The following is a 21,331-nucleotide window of genomic DNA, read 5'->3' as shown; positions in this document are numbered from 1 at the left end:
AAAAATGTAACATATTGTACGCTAAATACTTTTACCCAAGAAAGTTAAAATTACTTCACAGCTAATTATGTGTTTCCAGCTGAAATGGCTGCCTTAAAAAGTTTTGAAAGGACACAACTGAAGATTGAGTCCATAAATAACATGATACAAAGGTGGTTGAACAGACCAGTGAGGTGATTTTAAGAATCAAATTAACAATTTATTTCAAATACAAAAAGACATGATTTATTTAGTTCATAATTCTGATTTAAAATACAAACCTATCAAAACTACTTGGAATCAAAGTACATAATGCAGAGTTTTAAAAATTAGGATTTTAGGTTTGATATGGCTTTATGTGCATGTGACAGATTTGGACTATTCAGGACCACTTTGAGCCAGACATTCACAAGTAATCTCCTTCATTCAGCCTGTTTTACATTCTGCCTCCCTAAAATCCAGTTTTAAAGCGTTTCATCTGTGAAGCAGCATCAGCAGAGTGGAAAGGACGCTGACCGACACGACGGACCAATGGCACCAGTTCTGATTAGCTCGGCCGTGCAGTCGGATCTCTGGTATCGTGTCGCTGATGAAGCGTGAGTAGCTGGTCAGTCTGGCATACACACCTGGCTTGTTTCTGTTGCCACAGCCCAGACCAAAACTCACCACTCCTGCCTGCACCCAGGTCCCATTTACCATCTGGCAGACGAGGGGCCCTCCTGAATCCCCCTGAGAAGAAAAGCACACGCTCGGCTTTCACCCCTGGGAGGAATCAAAGTGCTAAAACGGAAGGTTTTTACAAACTAGACAGTGGATGGCAGCAGAAAAGAAGCAGCAATCCAAGTTATTTTCGTTGTAGGTTCTTGTTTTGGGAATGTAAACACAAGAACACAAACAGCTGATCCAACAGTACCTGGCAGGAGTCCTTGCCGCCCTCCTGGAATCCAGCACAGATCATGTCATACAGGATGTCCACCTGCTCCTTCGGGTCCGTTTGGTACATCTCCTGACATGAACTCTGGGAGATGATTGGCACCTGCACTACCTGCAGAGTCCCGATGCCTGACAGAGGGACTGGGAGGGGCATGACGACAGATGGAAGATGAAGAACAAAAGGAGTTTCAGAACTTTTTTCTTACTATTACCTAATATGGCACAAAAGAAACCAGCCACTGTGGTGAAAATTGCCATATGGTGTTCTTCATAAGGCAGGAGAATAAGCTGTGAACACCATGGCTGAGCATTTCTACCTTAAAAATGTTGGGTATCAATGACAGTTTCAAAAACTAAATTAGACTTTCAGGGTTCCAAAGGAACCAATCCTGTAAACTTGAGTAGGACTTTTTGTATTATTGTTCAGAATCTTTCTCTAGTTCAAACATATATGCCTGAATTACTCTGATATTGGAATGGAAACTTTAGTTTTCTTGAATCGTTTGACTTTTTACCTAAAAGTTTGTGATGACTGGTGGTAAATAAATAAAAGTTACATGCAGAATTCGGCAAGCCTTACCGCCTTCCCGGATGTTCCCCCAGCCGGTGACATAGCACATCATGCCCCCTGGGAACGAGGTGCCAGAGGAGGGCAGGCACACGGGACGGACACGATCTGACCAGGTTATCGGGCTGGACAGCTGCACCAGCGCCACATCTTTCCCACTGTGCGGCTCGTCGTAGTCGTACGGGACCACCACCTGGCTCACGCCGCGCGACGACTCGTACGGGTTGTAGCCGTTCAGCTGGTATCGGCCGACGTAGATGATGTAGGAGCTCAGGTCAGATGGACTGAAAGAGGACAGAAGGACAACACATTAAACCTGCTCGACTGGAAATCTAGAGGGATGTGAAATGTGAAACCTTTACATGTATATTTTATAGTAACTAAAGACTGAATGTATGCTGAGCAGATGTTCCCTGAAATGGGGGGATGATCACATTGTAGGTTGGAAATTTAAAACATGCAATGAATCAAATGAACGAGCACAACTTTGTGGGATTTGCGTTTGTTCTTTTTTACAACCAGAATTCTTGTCTTTAAGACTTTCAGAGGGCCGTACTATGAATCAAGTACAACGGGTTCGAGGTATGTTGAGCCTAAATCCGCAGTTTTCGATGTAATGAAGGTGGCTCACGTTTGACTTGCTAGATCACCATGGTAACTGATGCTGCACAGCTAACCTGAAGTGGAGGAAGTTTTACTTAGAGTTTGGGATTCAAATCGGCTGAAAGAAGCATCATCCTTTCACCAAACGTTTTCCTGACAATATTCTCTGAGTGGTACAGATTTTCAGCTGATGAAAACATCATATCTGAAAACCTGTTAAACTGGATGCTATTCATGGCATTGAACAAAGCTGTGAAGTTGCAACAGGAACATGAATGCATTCAGTTGCAGAAAATGCACAGGTTTTTATTTTTGCTCCTGATTTACTGCCAAGTCTGTTTTACACTGCTGGTACTGCAGTTAATAGAGCACAGATTAGTAAATTGGTTCGTTTACTGGCATTTATCACAGAAAATATTCAATCAATAGCATTAATTTCAGTTTGATTTGGACAAAAACTAATATGATATTCAACTATCCTTCATTATGGGACAGTGTCAGAACTAAATGGATTCATTATAATTTAATGAATGAAATTTAAGAGATGGACTGTGCTGCTGTCATATTTGAAATTAGCTACTGCTTTGAGAGTGTACTGAGTGGTAAAATAAATAACTTCAACGATTAACAAGTTTAATGATTGATGTTTAACAAGGATACAGTAACAAGTTGTACGTTCCTTGCAGCTATCCAGTATGACAAACTGTTCCTGTTGACTGAAGTGGGCGGCACAGTATCGGTCCATTTTGTGTAGAGGACAGACCCTTTTATAGTAGCGTGCACAGAGACTCGTGGAGAAAACCTGGATTAACAAACAAAACAGATAACTACCGTCACAATACCCATTACCTCTGACTGAGGTTTTACATTTTGTCAAGCTGATTAACTCAATCTGAGCCTGGCTGTGTCAAACTTTTTACTACGCCCCTCTTCTGTGCAGGAAATATTACTTGTATGCAAACACACTATCGTTTAAAAGTTTGGGGTCACTTAGAAATGTCCTTATTTTTGAAAGAAAAGCCTTTTTTTTTAATGAAGATAACATTTAAATTAATCAGAAAACCAGTCTAAACATTGCTAATGTGGTAAATGACTATTCTAACTTGAAACAGCTGATTTTTAATGGAATATCTCCATAGAGGTACAGAGGAACATTTCCAGCAACCATCACTCCTGTGTTCTAATGCTACATTGTGTTAGTTAATGGTGTTGAAATGCTAACTGATGATTAGAAAACCCTTGTGCAGTTATGTTAGCACATGGATAAAAGTGTGAGTTTTCATGGAAGTCACAAAATGGAACGACCTGCCTGAGAAGATAAGGCTTGCAGAGTCAGTAATTTCTTTTAAATCACTTTTTAAAACCCACTTTTATAGACTTGCTTTTATGTGAAGTTTACTTTGAGCTTTATTTCGTTTTAGTGTTTCATTTTGTATTATGTCCTGTTTATTTTAGATGTTCTCCCTTGTTCTATTCTAATTTTAGCTGCCTAGTTGTTTGGTGTGATGCCGTGTCTGTAATTCTTTAATTCTCAAATTTTTTGAACGTTAAAGCTTATTCTTTAATTTTCAAACTGCCTAGTTCCCTTGTTTGATTTACGTGCTAATCTATCATTACGATTTATTTTAACTGACTGCTCTGACTTGTGTCCTGTGGACTCGAGGATATTTGTTGTCATTGCATTTTCTGCAATGAAACTTTGTTGGCACTTCCAAAAAAAACAAAAACAACATAGTATAACAAACAATGAACAGTTGTAAAAAACAAGTATTATACATATAGATAGATAGATAGATAGATAGATAGATAGATAGATAGACAGACAGACAAGTAAACAGAAAAGTATTTTAGAAAAGTGTGTTAAACTGTCTGATTTAAATAAAATGTCTTGCTTGATTGTTGCACGTTTTACCTGTCAAAGCACTTTATATAAATAAAGTTATTTTTGAACAGTAGTGAAAATATGCCCCTCTTCTAACCTGAACATACTTTTTGAATACTAATTTGAATATGATGGCTGGTTAAGACATTTTGCTTTTGAAAATATGCGTTTTCTTGAAGGCTTTTATCAAAAACAGCAGTGGTCCCCGTCAGGACAGACTCACAACAGAAGCAGACAGCGGCTAATCCGCTTTACCTGATGATTTATTTGTCTGAGGAGAGCTTTCTTACTTGGGGAAACAGTGGGCGGCTGATAGGACCCAACTCTCGGTGATGATGGAGCCTCCACAGACATGACCATCACGGCCTTTCTGCAAGCCGAGGGGAGAGGAAGAGTGAGTCACCTCAGCATCACAGGCAAACCCCCTCTCTCAGCAGTCTGATACACTGAAACCACACGTGTATCTGCCCACAGGCACAACTGAGACCCAACAGCATCACGGGATTAGGGCGTAAAAGCCCGCGTTTCCTACCTGTATATCCACCTGCCACGGCCAAGCCCCGTCTGAGGCGTCCATCCCTCCCACAATCCTGTTCTCCATTAACGGTGGTCGGCCACATTCTTGCGCATATGAAGCCGAAATACCTAAACAAATGTGCATTATTTACATTTTTCCTCCACCCAGACCAAAGCAGGCGAGCTGTTTTACCGTAAAACACGCCAATTATGTTTGGTTCAATTAGATACGAGCATAAAATATGTGTTTTTCAGGCGGACAAAGAAACATGGCGAGAGGAGGGAAAGACAGGGAGGAGACACAGCATAACGGTAGACACTCACCTGTTAAACACCACAAACTAGCAAGAAACCGTAGTTTCGGCGACATTTTTTTGCGTTTTGCGCTACAAATCTATCACAACTACACCCCGGACGCGGATAAATCTAATTTTACTTCGATAAAACTACATTTACTGTAGAATTTCTTCTGTCCTATAACAGAAACTGCAACAGAAAATCAAATTAACAAAGTCACGTGTCAAAATCGCGTTCTTCCGTCGATAATAAATCCCTCAAAGGGTCTCAGGTTTTACCAAATCACTTTATATCTACTAATTTCGGAGTAAACGTTTCGGTCTCAATCAGCTGCTACCTGTAGCCCCACCTGCAACCTATCAAAACTTATGTCCCGCCCCCTTAGTCCACCTAAGCCAATGGAATGGAAAGAATGTAACGGCAGACCAATCAGATTCCTCCATAGGATATTTAGGAAGAGGTAGTCTTTTGTGGGTAAATGGCTGCTGCAAATATTACCGTTCAGGTTGCTAAATTACAGACATTTAATCCATGTAGGATGCTGCGTTGCTTTATTTTAGCATGCAAATTTTTATATTTAGTTTTTTGCCAATTGTACTATTATATTTACAGTCATGGAAAAAATTACTAGACCATCCTTGTTTTCTTCAATTTCTTGTTCATATTAATGCCTGGTACCACTAAAGGTATATTACCTGAAGAATACAATGAACAAGACAAAAAAAAAAAAAAAAAAAATGCAGCTGATTACATAATCCTTCATGTCCTATTTGACATGCTTAAGCTTAACTGTATTCCCAGAGTATATAAGAGGCCATTTCATGTCATAAGTAGCACAGCACATGCAAAGGTCTAGAGTGGTTTCCTGCTTATATTCAAGCCGTAGCACAATTCAGAAGTTGTCAGCTCTCACATAATGACTAAAACAAGAGAATTTTGTGAGGCCACAAAGGCAGCCGTCTTGGCACTGCTGGAAATTGGCATGAGTGAGAGACAGGTAGCGAAAAAACTGAAGATCTCCAAGACAGCTGTTCATTACACCAAGAAAATACAAGCCCAACATGGTTCTACCAAACTGCTAGCTGGTCTCAGCAGGAAACGTCTTTCTACCCCACGAGATGAGCGTCACTCATCCGTTCCTGTGTCAGGAATCATCATCAGACCTCCAGGGACCTTAAAAATGAGTGGACACTGTGGAGAAATGGGACTTGTTCAACAAGGACAGCTAGAAGCCGACTTCTTGAAGCTGGTCTGAAGTCACACAGGGCAGGAAGAAGCCCTTCATCAAACAAACAAGGGGGGCTTAAAATTTTTTCCATGACCGTATGTATAGGCGCTGCATTTATTCTCATGTCATTATAATTTTTTCTAAGAAATATTTAGCACAAGATTTTCTTTCAGGATTAATAAAGATCAATTTGGGGATTTTTGAGTTATATTTCATACCTACTGTGTTCTCCTGTGACAGAACAAATGGTTTTTTTTGTATATATTTCTTGAGTTTGTCATATCAAATTTTGATAATATCATAATGTGGCGTAAAGCCTCGTTTAGTTGTTTAATTTTCAGTAAAAATGTCTTCTTCTGCTTGGAGATCCTGAATTCATGTTTTAACAAGAGCATCCCACAATGGGGACATTTGTCATGTTACAGCAGCATAGATTGTGTAAATAATTATGAAATACACCCAAATATACATAAGTACTGGGTCTAGACATAACAATATTACACATATCAGTGGTATTGCACATGTTTTTTGATAATTAAAAATACTAGTATTAATATTGCACAGACTGTACCTAAGTAGAAAAATACTGATATAGTATATGTTTTAGTATATGTAAAAGATAGATACTGCAAAGGGTTTTAAAAGTACAAAAAATCTTGTTTTTATTTATACAAATGAGCAGATTCACGTGAAAATGATCAGAGCTTGTCTCAGGTATTCACTTGACAATCAGAGCTTCTTTGTTTAATCATTTGCATTGCATCCATTTAGTAATTTACGGTTAAAAGGGAAGTTGTGGCTTATGTGAGAACAATGTTTCATGTTTTTAAATTCCTCTTCAAAGTTGTTATTGTCCTCAATTTATGTCAAACCTGCTTGAAGGAGGCCTTGCAGTACTTGTGCTCCAGGTGTTGAAAGGAAGGAACTGTTCTCAGTGTGTGCAGAGATAAGGAGGAAAAGTGGAAACTACAAACCAGTTTAACAGGTGTCTGTGGTGAAGCACACACAAGAACTGACTGAAAGACACACAACCAGGTCAAGGGTCAAACTCTGTCCTAAATTGGGCGGATTTGTGTTTCTGTTGTTTCCAGTCCGACAGTATTTGAGCGTCGCGTCTTTTTGGCTCGATCCTGAACACGAAGATGACTCAGTCGATCGATTTTCCACACATCTGGACTGTGGTAATCCTGTTTGTTTTTTGCATGACACCAAATGTTTATTCCCTCTGTCTGTCTATAAAGCTGTCTGTCTCTCTCGTTCCCTCTCTCTTTTTCCTCCCTCCCTTCCCTCCCTGCCCCAGGCACTGTGTCTAGTTTCACAGAGCAATTGAAGGTGACAGGGACAGAGAGAGAGGGAGAGGGAGGGAGGGACAGAGGGAGGACACATCACAGCATCGCCTGAGGCTACACAACAGTAAAGGAAGAGCGAGAGATGGAGGGACAAAGAGAAAAGAGAGGAGAGTCTCACGAAAGTAGTCATAGGGAATTCCATAAGCAGGTAATGGGGGACATAAAGTTGCACAAAAAGAGTTGAAATGCGTGTGAGTGAGACTGAGTGTGTGTGTGTTACATTGGTTTGCCCTCAGGTCAGAAGATATTCACTTTTTTTTTTTAAAATCACTAACATGATTTTTTTGTGTGCTAGTCCGTCCACTCCGCTCCTCTCACTCATAATATATGAACGCATTATTGGATCCAGTCAGTGAGAGCAATTATAATGCACTCCCGTTTGTTTTTATTTTAACGACTTGATGAATATTTGTCGTGGCATTGTAGCCATGGTGACTGCCTCCACCGCAGCCGCCTCCCCCCTTCTCTCCCCTCCCAGCCCCGTCCGCCTCCCCTTCCCCATCCCCCCTTCAGCGCTGAAAAAGCAAGGGATGGTGAGAGAGAGGGAGAGAGAGAGAGAGGGAGAGAGAGAGAGAGGGAGAGAGAGGTGACAGGAATGAACTAACAAGATGCACTAAAAAAATGCATGTCCTGGAGCTACATGAATCTTTGCAGTGAAGCACGCGCCGTCTCACACACACACACACACACACACACACACACACACACACACACACACACACACACACACACACACACACACATTATTGCACTCAGCACATAGGGAGCACATAGGTTAAGCCACATTCCAGCAACTGCAACACAATAAGATGCGGCCATGATTCCTGAATAAAGGCAAAACAAAAGGGTAACCAGCTAGAAAACAAAGGGGGTGGATGAGTGGGTGTGTGGTGTTAATATCATGTTTTTAGGTTTAGCTTTTGTTGCTCAACTTTCCCTCATTTAGCCCTGAAATCCCATGTTCAGAGTGCATTTGATACAAAAGTACATCATTGAGGTACTTGTGCGTGCAGATTTTTGCTACTTCATACTTCTGCTAGACTTAATTCCAGAGGCAGGTACATGGTATTCATATATATTTAAACTCCACTACGTTTATTTGACTTTGCAGATTATGACTTTACAAAGGATAATCATGTTTGTCTTGTGCAAGATTGCAAGAATGTTTTATGAACTTATGGCAGTGAAACACTCCTTATATATGTGTGCATAGTCATTCTGCACAACGAGCTCTATTTCTTCTGTTTTCTGATGATATGTTTTTACTTTTACCCAAGTGAAATCTTAAATGCTGTATGCTTTTTGGCTTTTAACTGAATGTTTTAATTCTTTTGAAGTGTCTAAATGCTTCTCCCGCCACCGTTCTTACTTGTTTTTACCTTTGAACTTGTCAAGTCCTTTCCTTTCTCCGAGGCACGTCTCGGAGGAAAGTAACAGAGAAAGAGGGGAGGTGGGCGGGTGGAGGGGGAGACGGAGCAATGGGGGCAGAGGAGAAAGAATAGCAGAGTATGAAAGAGAGAGGGAGCGACAGAGAGAAAGGGAGCGCAAAGTCTTGTCAACCGGAAATAAAACAAGCTGGCACCCTCCCCATCCCCAAGCCCCTACACCCACCCCAAAGTCACATACTTCCTCTTCACTCCCTCTATCTCTCTCCCCTCTGCCTCCATCTTCCATCTCTCACTTCTTCTCTCCCTTCCGTTGCAAAGAGATATATATAAACCCCCGGTCCTGCTCTGCTCTCGCTCTTTGACTCCGCCATACATACCGTCATACCTGCGTCATTACTTACGCCTCACATCAGGCCTGTGTTTCTACGGTTGGGGGTTTCTGTATGGTGCTCCTTTAACCCGCTCTGGGCCCCAGACATTGCCTTTGTTTATTGTCCCATAGCTTTAAGCTCAGCGTGCTATCAGCAGGAGAACAATACTGCTGTGGTCGGAGAACAATGCCCAGGTGTTCTCAGAAAAGCAGCAGTAACTCAGACTGTGAGCGCTTGTTAACCCTCACGTAGCTGCTGCTGCCCACCTACTGCAGCTCTGCAGGCCTGTAACACTGGTGCAGATGATGGACAAAAAAAATAATAACTAGATCAATATTTCAATTGTTCCTTAAATATAAATAGTAAAGCTTACTGCTACCAGCTTCTTAAATGTGTATATTTGCTGCTATTTCTTGTCACACCATATTCTAATTTCATCAGTTTAGTGCAGCAATATGAAGAAAATTGTAATGAACATTTTCCCTGTTTTGTGACCAAAAAAATTAATTAATGAATCAAGAAAATGACCAACAAATGATAAGAAATGATAAATTGCAGAGTGAGCAGACTTTTGTGGAACAGTATTTAAATACAGAACATAAACTGAGATTTTTCTAAACCCATATTGTCATGTTATGTTATTCTAAAAACATTTCTGGAGCCTAATGAGTTACAGATCTAACAAAATGATGCCTCAGTATCACTCATCTTTCTTAAACAAACATGTAGGGATTTAGAAGCTTTAATTTTGTAAACATTATCATTATTTTGACATTAATATTTATTTAAATGAAATAAATTACCAAAATAAATCATTAATGAGCTGAAAACATCAAATTATTTAGTTAACTAATAAGGAATGCATTTAATAATCAAATCAAAAAATCAGCCTTTGGTAGCAAAATTGATAACCTTTATCCAATCCAACATATAAAAAAAGATTGTAATCAATCAATAATCCTTATATTTAAATGAAACAAATAATTTAAATCCATTTTATTAAAATGCAACACGAAGATAAATTATCAATGAGCTCAAGATGTTACACTCTTAGCTAACTAATATCTAGTTGTAAAGAACTTTTTAATGTATTTAATGATTATCAATATCCAATCCATTATCTTAAATAAACTGGAATCAACCTTTAGTCCTAATATTGCTCATTTAATACCTAGCAATATCTCTTTATTACATGGACTTTTTTGTATAATTTCTCATTGTTTATGATTTTAAATATTTTTTAAGATGTTAAATTATTTGGCCTGACATTTTATTTAATATTAAATGTCTTAAGATGATAGAAAAACCATAAAATTATATATTGATAATGACTCTACTGCAACAAAATACTTCTTAATTATAACATTTCTCATACTGTGATATAAAGTTATTTATTGCCTCGATTTTAAACAGATAATATAACATTGTCTTGTTATGCCTATTATTACTTTCCTATTAATCATAATTCCCATCAGTCTTTTATTCTTCTGTTCTCTTTTAGTAGTGATATAATTAAACAGCAGCTACATATGGACGCTTTATTAAAGTTTGAAGGATCAAATCTTTTAAGCATCCAAACAAGAATTAACACCAATCAGTCGTCACTCGTGTGACCGTTGAGTCCAATAATCTAATAATGTCAATTGTCTGGTCGCGACACACTTGACTGCCAGTTGTGCTCAATATTTATGTGTAATTTATGGCTAAAATTGAATTCCATCATCTATTTATCATCCACTATCTCTCCATTATCTGCGCTTTATGCTCCACTCTCTCGGCCTCCCCTCCTCCTCTCGCTGGCATTAAGTTCAAACTTGACACTGATGTTGACTCACTTTGTCACCCCTCGGTGGCTCCCTCTCTCTCTCTCTCTCTCTCCCTCACCCTCACCCTCTCTCTCTCTCTCTCTCACTCTCTCTCCCCATCGCTCGGAGGACAAGAGTGCCCGCAGACGCATTTCTCTCCAGAGCCCCCCCTCTCCGGTTTTCACTCTCTCTCACCCTGTCTAACTCCCTCCATCTCTCTCCCACTCTCTCCTTTACACACTCTCAGTATTGTCAACAAAGCTGGAGAACAAGGGACGTTGGGGGGAAACAGGGGAATGAAGGTCCACAGAGGAGGAGAGTGACACGCAGGACACCCCCGCATCATTTCACCTGGACGCTCGGTAAGTTTGCAAAAATCGCATCATCTGAGCCTTTTCTTTTTCCTGTGTTTCACTCGGTGCTGATTTCGCTTCTTCTTCATCAGACTTTAGTGCAAGCTTTGAGATCGGCCTCGTCAAATAGCGTGTGCATTAATATTTTCTGGAATTTACTTGAAAATGAGGTTACTGAATTGTTATCTCACGACGGCTTCATCCAAACGAATCACGTTTGACCTTTGACATTGTGCTGCTGCACTACTTTGTGAGATTTTGCTCAGTATCGACATATCTTTGGCTCCCATTCTTATTCTCAACACAGGTTAAAAGAAGAACGAAATAGGTTTTATTCATCTAATAGTTGCCACATATTTACTCAGGTAGATCATGATGATAAAGGACACACTTGTGCACCTTATGTCTTATTCTGAATGTTAAACTTGAGCTTGGTTTGGGTGTTTTATGTGAAATTTTTCACTCAGCCGCTGTTAGTATGCGTATAAATTCTTCTCGGGCATACATGCATGCTCGAGCTTATCAGCAAAAAATAGAGCTAAAAGCGAGCAGCATCATAAATGTCATGGCTTTCAGAGTGGCTTCTAATGTACCTTATCTCCCAGTGGTATACCAGCGTAGCAATGTATAACACACACACGTTACGACAGCGAGCATGTAACTAACTCCATTTCTGTCTGTCATCATGAGGCTAATTCACCACAATGCCAACCATGTGTGAACTCATGCGATATGAACCCCTCCTTCTTCTTCTTATCTTTGCTCCCACCTCAAAACCCTCCCGCCGCCGCCGCTGCCCCCCCAGGAGCAAGGATTGGAGGATTGAAGGAGGCAGAAAGGAGCCAAGGTGACAGTAAACAGGGCGAACGCACACAGGACGGGATTTGCTTTTATTTCTTCTTCATGGTGGTTCGGACGCTCGTAGTATGTATGAGAAGTTAACCATGCTGAACCTGCAGAGCGGCTCGAACTGGAGCGGGCCCAACAACTGGTACCATGACCCCACCGGCGTTCAGACGCAGCACAGCACAGGTGAGAAGGCGTCAGGTAAACCAAATTCAAGCCACGTAGAAATTAGTAGCGCACTGGCGGCTGTCTCTCCGCCCTTCTGTTTGCTAAAAATGTGACGCTCTGTTGTAGGGATTTTTGTCTTTATGCGTCTCTTTCGTCACCTTTCCTTTTCCGCCAGTGTCTGAGGGCTGTCTGCTGGACACGGAGGGCAGCATGGGGGGTGAGGCCGGGGGAGGAGGAGCGGGCCGAGGGGGAGGAGTGCCCGTGGAGCGGGACGAGGGCGAGGAGTCTCAGCTGAGGCTGCAGCTCAAGAGGAAGCTGCAGAGGAACAGGACCAGCTTCACACAGGAGCAGATCGAGGCTTTGGAGAAAGGTCAGGCCATGCAAACACGCACAGCTCCCCGTTTCAGCCAATCGCTGCCCTCCGTGGGCGCCAGCCAGAGCAGAGTGTGTCATGACGCAGCTTGTCCTGCTGCTTTTTCCCCCTGCCAACACCTTTGTTACTGGGTTGCAGTCTTTAAACATGTTTACAGCGTTAAGTTCAAATTTCAATCGAAGCAAATGAGCAATTACCTCCACACTCAGGCTGTGTGTATTTTAGCAGGTCAGAGTCTTCATCAATCCCTCCGAGGGAGACTAAGCATTGCCATGAAAACGTCCACATGCAAATTATCCACAGTCTTAACTCCACAAATATTCCTGATCTGCTCCAAAAAAGCCCCTGGCAACATTTCCAGCAGAGTTTTGATAATGCATCATTACTGTGGCTGTATTATGCAGCGAGATCTGGTCCTCGTGGCCTGATAACCACTGAGAGGGATCAGAAAGCCACCCTTGACTGGATATGGCTGCAGAGGGCCCTTGAGCTAAATAAGGACGCAATGTCCACTGTGCAGCCGAGTGGAAACGTATCAGTGTGGTCACTCTGTGCAAATGACATTAATGAGGTACACTGACCTCAGTGCACAGCCACGGCACAATAACAATCATGTGTTGACACAGATGCCAATTATAACCAAGCCAATTAGAGCAATTTGTGAGACAGACTTAATTTACGGAGAGCATCCTTATCTTGTGAAAAAGTCTTTCTTAACCATGTGTTACCAGTGTCAACTTTACCCTTTAATATGTAATATGCTCGGCTGTAAACATAATTAGACATTTGGCTGCCTTTTTCGGCGGTAACCATCTGTGACCTTAACAAACCATTAATTGATTGATTGACACACTAAACTAATGTTGAGCATCACGAGCACAGACGGTTCAATCCATTAAGACGTGTCTGTTACCAGACCTGGAACTTCAGAGAGTTCATGAGGATGAGTCAGGCTGTCAGAGGGTGAGGCAGATTCTCGTTTCGACTTGTCAACAACAAAAATGTCAGCAGTTTGTCAACTATAAATTAACTGCCACCGTGAGAAATGATACTCTGAAACCGAAAGTCTCATTACTATGAACTCACTGATGTTCAAACAAGTTCAGAATTCATTTACATTAAGCCATTGGGCCTCTTGTGCACTTTACAATAAGCCATGAATAATTCTGACATTCTGTGAGACACAATAGATGCTCAGAATTAAAAAATCATAAATGATGACAGAATGTAAACCTGTAAGGATTCTCCTTCGCTTTAGTAGGTCTTCTTTGAAATAAAGTGCTTAGGCAGCTTCTCAACTTGAATCCTTTCACTTGAACTTTCTGCGTGTTCCATAATGATAAATAATTTATACAAAGTGCAACAGATAAATATTTCAAATATGGTTGTAAGGATACAGCTCAGCCTCCTGGATTTATACGTTCCACGGAAAGATAATTAGTGATGCTGATATTAAGCAGTAATTGCTCAAAATGCAGGTTAATATCTGCTGAAATTAGTCATTTTTTAAATTAATTATAAGCGAAACTTGAAGATGTGCAGATGAATCCAAAATATGTGGACACCACTCAGCGGGGGCTATCCAGCAAGCTGTTTTCCTGTAGTGCTGTCAGCCTGGATTAAGACTCACATTGTGTGTTTGACATGAGTTAATATCTTCCACAGAGTTTGAAAGGACACATTATCCAGATGTGTTTGCGAGGGAGAGACTGGCGAACAAGATTGATTTACCTGAGGCCAGGATACAGGTAAGTCAACGCGTTTCCTGCAGCAAAATGCGTTTGCTGCTGATAGATGATTACACGTGGAACAGGCCTGACAGGACTCTGTGATTGGCAGGTGTGGTTTTCAAACCGAAGAGCCAAGTGGAGGAGGGAGGAGAAGCTGCGTAACCAAAGGAGGTCAGGCGGCGTGACTTCTTGTTCGCAGAGCCAGGCCCCTCTGAGCACTTCGTTCAACACATCTGTGTATCATCAGCAGCACGGCAGCAGTTCAGGTAAACACCACAGCCGCCTAATTATACCGAGAATCACCACCTCTAATTACCCACACTCTTGTTTGTTTGCTCACACTGCAGCGAACGAGGAGTTTACATTTGCTCTTTATGATTTATACATCTGCTGGCAGGAATATTTTACTAGTTCATAATTACAAACCCCTGAGCTCGTCTTCTTTGACATTCTCAGGCAGGCAAACCATTAGAGTTTCTCCATTAGAGTGCATCTATATTAAAACATTTCCACTGCTCCCATCACATGTGACTGCATGTGTGTGTGTGTGTGTGTGTGTGTGTGTGTGTGTGTGTGTGTGTGTGTGTCTCTCCAGGGTCCATGTTGAGTCAGGCTGAGTCGTCCCTGCCCAGCTACAGCTCGCTGTCAGTTTTCTCATCTGGAGTCCAGGTTGGACATTCATCATTCATCATTCATCAGCACCTTCTGAACTATAACGAAGCACATCGCCATCAGCACACAGCCCGGCCCGTACATTATCAGCTCTAGAGTCTGAAACTCCAATGATCAGAGTAAACACGCAAAGAGATGAATGCTACGACAGAGAATAATACTACTATGACCACATCTTCTAATATTAACAACGAAACATCTTGTAGTACGGCATAATTTCCTGTTAATATGGTCACACCTATTATTGTTGCTCTTGTCCCAGCCAAGCTATTATGATTCATTACAACTACTACTACATATTATTCAAAAACCGCAAAGAGACAGCAAATATGTAAATAATGAAAGCGGCAACAGCTTGATCAATTCATTTAAAAACCTAATTGGATGATCGATTGAAAGATCATTTAAGTTACTTTTCAAATAAATTGCCAGTGTTTGATGGTTTCTGCTTCTTAAATGTGAGGATTAGCTGCTTTTCCTTGTCACACATGACAGTAAATGAAATATCTCATTTAATCCATTTATCAGACTGTTGGAAGAGTCAATAATGTAAAATAAATGTTAGTTATATGCTGATTTTTCAATGCGATCTGTCAAATCCTGACTGCAAAAAGGCGTTAATTTGTATAGTGAAATATAGTGACACATGATTCCTTAAGTTGGAAGGTTTCCTCTTGGTAATGAAATTAAATAACAGTGTAGATGTGAGCGCAGCCTCTTTGCTTATTTATATTATATGTATATTTGCACCCAGAGCAGCTGGATCTTTATAAGTTAATTAATCAAGCAGATTTCTCAACAACTAAAATGCAGATTTATTTAGATTTTACACATTTTTTCTAATTAATACGCAGGATCTGTAGTATCAAAGGTCTCATCAGACCCTGCTACTGTTTGGAAATTACAAGTAATCAGACTGATTCTAAAACTAGATGGTTTACCGAATTCAGCTCAACCTGGAGACATTTTTTGAAAGAAGAAGCACTTAATTAAAAATCATCAGAGTGGCCGATATGTTTCCTGAGGCTCTTATTATAGGCGTTGACGTTGCTTTCATTGTAGCAAATTGTCGCTTCAACCTCAGCATCAAATTACACATTTTTGGTTTCTAGTTTAACATTAATGTTAAAATATGTTCTGCTGTATTTGTGAATATCATGGATTGGTGTCAGAAATTCCAAATTATGACATTAGAAAAAGCAAACATTGTGGCTGATGCTGGAAATATTATTAAATGCAATAGTTCAGGCTTGAAACAGTAGAAAATAATTCAGCAGATTTTCTGGGCTGCTGGTGCTCCTGCTGTACTGTAATGATCTAGCGCCTCCATGTGGTTAAAGTGAAACTGTGCTGTTACTACTTTACTTTGCCTTTATTGTGCATGGGTCATTCCAGAATTAGAGAACATTTAGGCTTCAATTAAAAAACACCTTCTCTTTTACCATTTTCTGCTACATATTCATCAATAAAAGGTAATAAGCAATCAAAGGCTTGATTGGCTCAGTTTACACATCAATGGTATAATTTTTGTTTTATTTGTTGTCTGCTAACCCTACTCTAATCACAGTAACATGGTTGCTAATCCAAGCTAACGTTAGCTTTTTCTCAGGAGTGAAAGCTAGATATTCACCTAGCTGTTACTGCTGACCAAGAGGACAAACTTACTCATGGAAAAATGTAAAGAAAAAATCAAAAGAATTTGTCTTCTCCTGATAATATGCATAACAGGGTTGCATGAGGTAGAGTGAGACATTCAATCAAGGCTGACAGTGTTATGAAAATATGAAAAATGGAAGAGAGAAAAAAAAATTCCCACAATTACAAGAGACATTGATGGAAAAAATAATATTAAAAAAAAGGAGATTTAAATTTAATTGTAGCTGTTTTATGTGATTTTTTTAAAATGCCATTTTAGAGGGAACTCCAGACTTATTTGATATTTTAAAAAAATATTTTCAAACATTCTTTTCTCCTATTTTTTTTCAATTTGGTTTCAGAACAAATGAATTTACACAACAACTGCATGTTTTAGTATTGTGAACATGGATTATTTGAAATTTGATGTAAAATTTCATCCAATTTTGGAGTGGCCGACATGTAGTGTGCAGCAATGCATCAAAACAGACTTTCTTAGATGATAATAGAGTGATTTTGGGAATATAAATCTAATCTTGCCTCCCCTCCTGTGTCCACTCAGTCGATTCCTCCTCAGTCGGCCTCCTCCTACTCCTGCATGTTACCTCCATCCCCCTCTGCACCTCGCAGCTTTGACTCCTCGGCGTACTCCTCCCCTCACCTGCAGACTCCGCCCTCCGCCAACTCCAACACAGGTGAGCATTTATTTAACACTCCTTTTATGTCTTACTGACGTGCACAGTGAATTAACCTGTAAACTGAGCCCCAAACTGACAGCCTTTCCTCCTCCGTCTCCTCCCTGCAGGGCTCATATCGCCTGGAGTGTCAGTGCCAGTCCAGGTCCCAGGAACCGAGCCGCAGAGCATGAGTCAGAACCTGGGTCAATACTGGGCCAGATTACAGTGAGCAACAGATAATCGCTGCCAGCCGGCGTATTTAAAGAAGAAGGGGAAAAAAAGGGCATGTGAAAAAAAAAAGAGTCAAGAAAACAGGTTTTAAGGAAGCACAGGGCTGAGCTACAGAGGGGCCTCGATGGGTTGCAGAGCCCGAAATGCATTAAATGTTTACAAATCCAGCCAAGAGCAGCTTTGGTTGCACTTAACAGTACTCTGGTCATACTGGTGTTGTCTTAGTATTATCAGGTCGCACTTTTGTTTTCTTCCTTTGGATAGTGTGTTAATCATAGGGCTACAGTCAGGATTAGGAATAGGATCCCTCTGAGATGTGTTTAGGATTAAAATAGGATTAGAATCAGGCTGGAGTCAGGGTTTGATATCTGTGGGGATGCAGCAAGTGGAACTTTTTCATCATGTATAGTTGAGAATTAGCATTGAACCCTTTGTAATTTATTGTGCCACACATTTTGGCTATTAGTTGTATAAATTTAGTGATTTAAAAATCAAAAAGCACAGGAATTGACTGGATATGTGTTTGCCTAAACATCAAAACTACAGTAAGGGATGTTTTGAGTTTCACATTTTTTAAAACATATTTTACAGACGTTTTGGCTGTTATTTTTAGAATTTTCATAATTCAAAAACCCAAAAAACACACCCAAATACAAGGAAATGGACTGAATGCATGTCTGCTTAAATGAGAAAACTCTAGTGGAGTTTCAGTTCTTTTTTAATACAAATTTTACATACTTTTAGGCTTTTATTTTTTTAAGTTTAAATTTGAAACCCAACAACAACAAAAAAAAACTGGATGAAAGACTGGATACACGTCTGAGTCAACATCAGATTCGAGTAAGTGAAGTTTTGAATTCAATTTTTTTCCCACAAATTTTACACATATGTTGACTTTTATTTTTAGAAATTTAAGTTAAAATATCAAATAATGGGATAAAAAAACTGGATATTTTTCTGTCTAAACACCAAAACTCTAGTAAGGGAGTTTCAGTTTTTTTTTACTATAAATTTTTTACACATTTTGCTTTTATTTTTCTCAGTTTTATGATTCAAAAGCAAAGAAACCCCATTGAAAATAGGAAAAAAGACAGGATACATGTCTGTCTAAACATCAGAACTCTAGTAGGTGAAATTTTGAGTTTCAATTCATTCTTTTTTTTAATTGACATTTTATCAAAGATGTGATAGAAGACTGTTGATTACCTTCAGTCTCTCCCAAGTTATTATTAGACATAAATTATAAACAGCTTCATTAACTGCAGCTTTGAAATTTTCAAATGTCAAAAGTGATTCTGTAGTACTGAGCGAATGCCAGCAGATGCCAGGTGTATTGTGAAGTGTAACCACAGTTTCTTGTTACTTGAGCAGCTCAATGATATTGTGATAGCTAGCCTGTTCCCTGAGCAAAAGCTGTGTGAAGCTACTGTGAAGATTTTAGACTTGCTTATGGCAATCACTTGTACTAAAACTAAAAAAAAACAACAAAAAACACACCATAAAAAGTGTAAATCCTGCCTCTCCTGCCAGCAACGTTACACTCAGACTGCATATTTTTGTACAGACATCTGTGTATGATGAAGAAAACTGTGGAATATTGTCAGATGTTACAGGAGGGAAGAATGTAGCACGCTGTGGACTCAAATCATCCTGAAAGCACAAGATTAATTTGCCAGAGTAAATTGTTAGGGATGCTCCGTGAAACATAAAATTAATATAAATATTAAGAAAATGTCACAGATTTACAGGTGTTAGAAAAAAAATCATGTTTTTTTAAAGGTTTTCTCTTTATTTTGTATATATGTGGACATCATTTTTTTACTAGTTAATCAAAAAAACAAGTAATTGCACAGCAGAATTAGCAGTGATACATACTTGGATGGGCGGGGTATCTTTATTTTATTTTATTTTGTACATCACTAATGACACATATCCATCAGCCGGTGACAATCAAGCATCATTACAGCAAAACAAAGCTGCCTTCAAAACGTCAAATGCAAAACACTGGACAGAAAATGACAATCAAAGCTGGCGGTGGAGCAAATCTAAAAGGATAAACTGTGAAATTACTGCAGCACTACAGCAGCAAATGGCTTTATCAACTGTGCATGACCAAAAACAAGCCACTCTAGACAATCAGCTACTCGCAGAAAACGAAGCAAGTATTGTACAAAAGCTGTACTTTGCAGAGTTTGGATCTCTGCTCACTTTTCCTCTGACTGTTGGTTCCGTTGATGCATCTCATAAGAAAATGTCTTTCAGCTCTTATTTATTTGTCTTTTCACTCGTTCACGAGTCCTTTGTGTTGTTTTGGTTGTTGTCGCGTGTTGTGTTAGTACTGTATAGCTACCAAGAGTCAACCCTTTTGTGAAGGCCTTGGATCCCTTTAATGAAAATAAAACTGTGTGTAATGAATATGAATGAATTCATGGGTCTGCATTTGTGCTGTCAGATTACATTTTACTCACCATATGTGTGGTTCAAAATTTTAAGAAAGGAGAAAAGATTAACAACTCAACATGGCAGTTTTAATAATATAAAGACAAGGAGGATGTTTGACAAATGTGATACGATGCCATCAGTTATCCAAATAAAACGCAATTTGTTTAACTGAATTTCTACTTTAATTCCAATATAATAAGTGTAAAATAATAGTTCAATTAAATTGCTTTGGACCCCTGACAGACTATCAGGGTTACAGACTGTAATAGGATGCTGACATTTGGTCTATTTAAAGCTGATATAATCATTATTTTTATGTCAACAATGGATCACATGACTATTTTTATGTAAAAGGACTCACTCACAGTGATGAGTTTACAAACTCTAAATTCCAAATGAGCACTTTTGCATCTTTCAGTCTTTTTTTTAGTTTTCAGCATCATTTGTGGTCTTAGCAGGCAGCTGTTGTCAATGAATAACTCATTGTTCATTTCCTTCCCTACACCAAACAACAGACTGACAAAGTTAGACACTGCCTGGAGAGCAAATTGATGCATTGAGCAACAAAAAAATCACACATTTATGAATTTATTAAGAGCGAAACTTAGTAAAAAAAAAGACAGAAATATGGGCCCAAATAAATAGAAATGGGTCTATGGGCACATTGTTGCTGCTAAACTTCGAGTGTGGAAGTTTTGTCTCCCCCTGCTGGTACTGAGAGTAAATACACCAACTCTGTAGACAAATGCTCTTGTCATATATTATTGCCATTGACTGCTTTCTTTCCCAGAACGTGTAATTGTTCCCCTGAAAGCAGAGTTTCTTTATGTAGCATCAGATTCCTGGCTGTAGCCTGTTTCGTCGCCATCGCTATGGTTACTCCCCTCTACAGCTCTGTCCAATCAATTTTTACTGGTGGAGGTAAAATGCATCACTACTGGTGCCCCAGTATGGGAAAAACACTACAGAAATCAGATTCAAAACTCCGGTATACTACAAAATACAAATATTCACCAGGCATTGATAGACTTAATTAGTACTTTGTGAACTCATTTATATGTAAAAGTCCTACATTCCATCTTTAAGGGCTGATGATTTTGAGTGTATGTCAGTGTTCAAGCTTGTTTCGGCTCTGCAGGGTGGGCAAAAAGCAGTTAATGCAGGTTTATGATATATTACTTGTTTCAGGCAAAGATGAAGAATAAAGATAGGAAAATGCTGGTTCATATGTATGTAGATCTAACAATAAATCTGATGAAAGCACTCAAACATCAGAAGTCTGAGG

General features: G+C 39.6%; 2 protein-coding genes across 2 annotated transcripts; one reads left to right on the top strand and one right to left on the bottom strand.

Annotated features, from left to right (window-relative positions):
• Nucleotides 1–177: 177 nt before the first annotated feature.
• On the bottom strand, nucleotides 178–5,138 carry zgc:92313 (uncharacterized protein LOC436869 homolog). The gene is made up of 6 exons (XM_023289826.3): nucleotides 4,806–5,138; nucleotides 4,498–4,610; nucleotides 4,256–4,335; nucleotides 1,493–1,764; nucleotides 893–1,053; nucleotides 178–708 (listed from the first exon to the last, which is right to left on the bottom strand). Exons 1-6 carry the CDS (start codon nucleotides 4,849–4,851, stop codon nucleotides 454–456), a joined length of 927 nt encoding a protein of 308 aa, XP_023145594.2. The 5' UTR covers nucleotides 4,852–5,138; the 3' UTR covers nucleotides 178–453.
• Nucleotides 5,139–11,059: 5,921 nt separating this feature from the next.
• pax10 (paired box 10) lies at nucleotides 11,060–20,029 on the top strand. The gene is made up of 8 exons (XM_023289843.3): nucleotides 11,060–11,281; nucleotides 12,078–12,304; nucleotides 12,462–12,656; nucleotides 14,325–14,407; nucleotides 14,499–14,655; nucleotides 14,985–15,058; nucleotides 17,259–17,391; nucleotides 17,502–20,029. The coding sequence occupies exons 2-8, from the start codon at nucleotides 12,199–12,201 to the stop codon at nucleotides 17,600–17,602; spliced, it is 849 nt and encodes a 282-aa protein (XP_023145611.2). The 5' UTR covers nucleotides 11,060–11,281; nucleotides 12,078–12,198; the 3' UTR covers nucleotides 17,603–20,029.
• Nucleotides 20,030–21,331: the final 1,302 nt, after the last annotated feature.

The sequence above is a fragment of the Amphiprion ocellaris genome, chromosome 18, assembly GCF_022539595.1.
Source record: "Amphiprion ocellaris isolate individual 3 ecotype Okinawa chromosome 18, ASM2253959v1, whole genome shotgun sequence".
Lineage (NCBI taxonomy): Eukaryota > Metazoa > Chordata > Actinopteri > Pomacentridae > Amphiprion > Amphiprion ocellaris.
The sequence above is the reverse complement of the archived record's forward strand: the minus strand, read 5'-3'. Positions and strand labels throughout refer to the sequence as shown.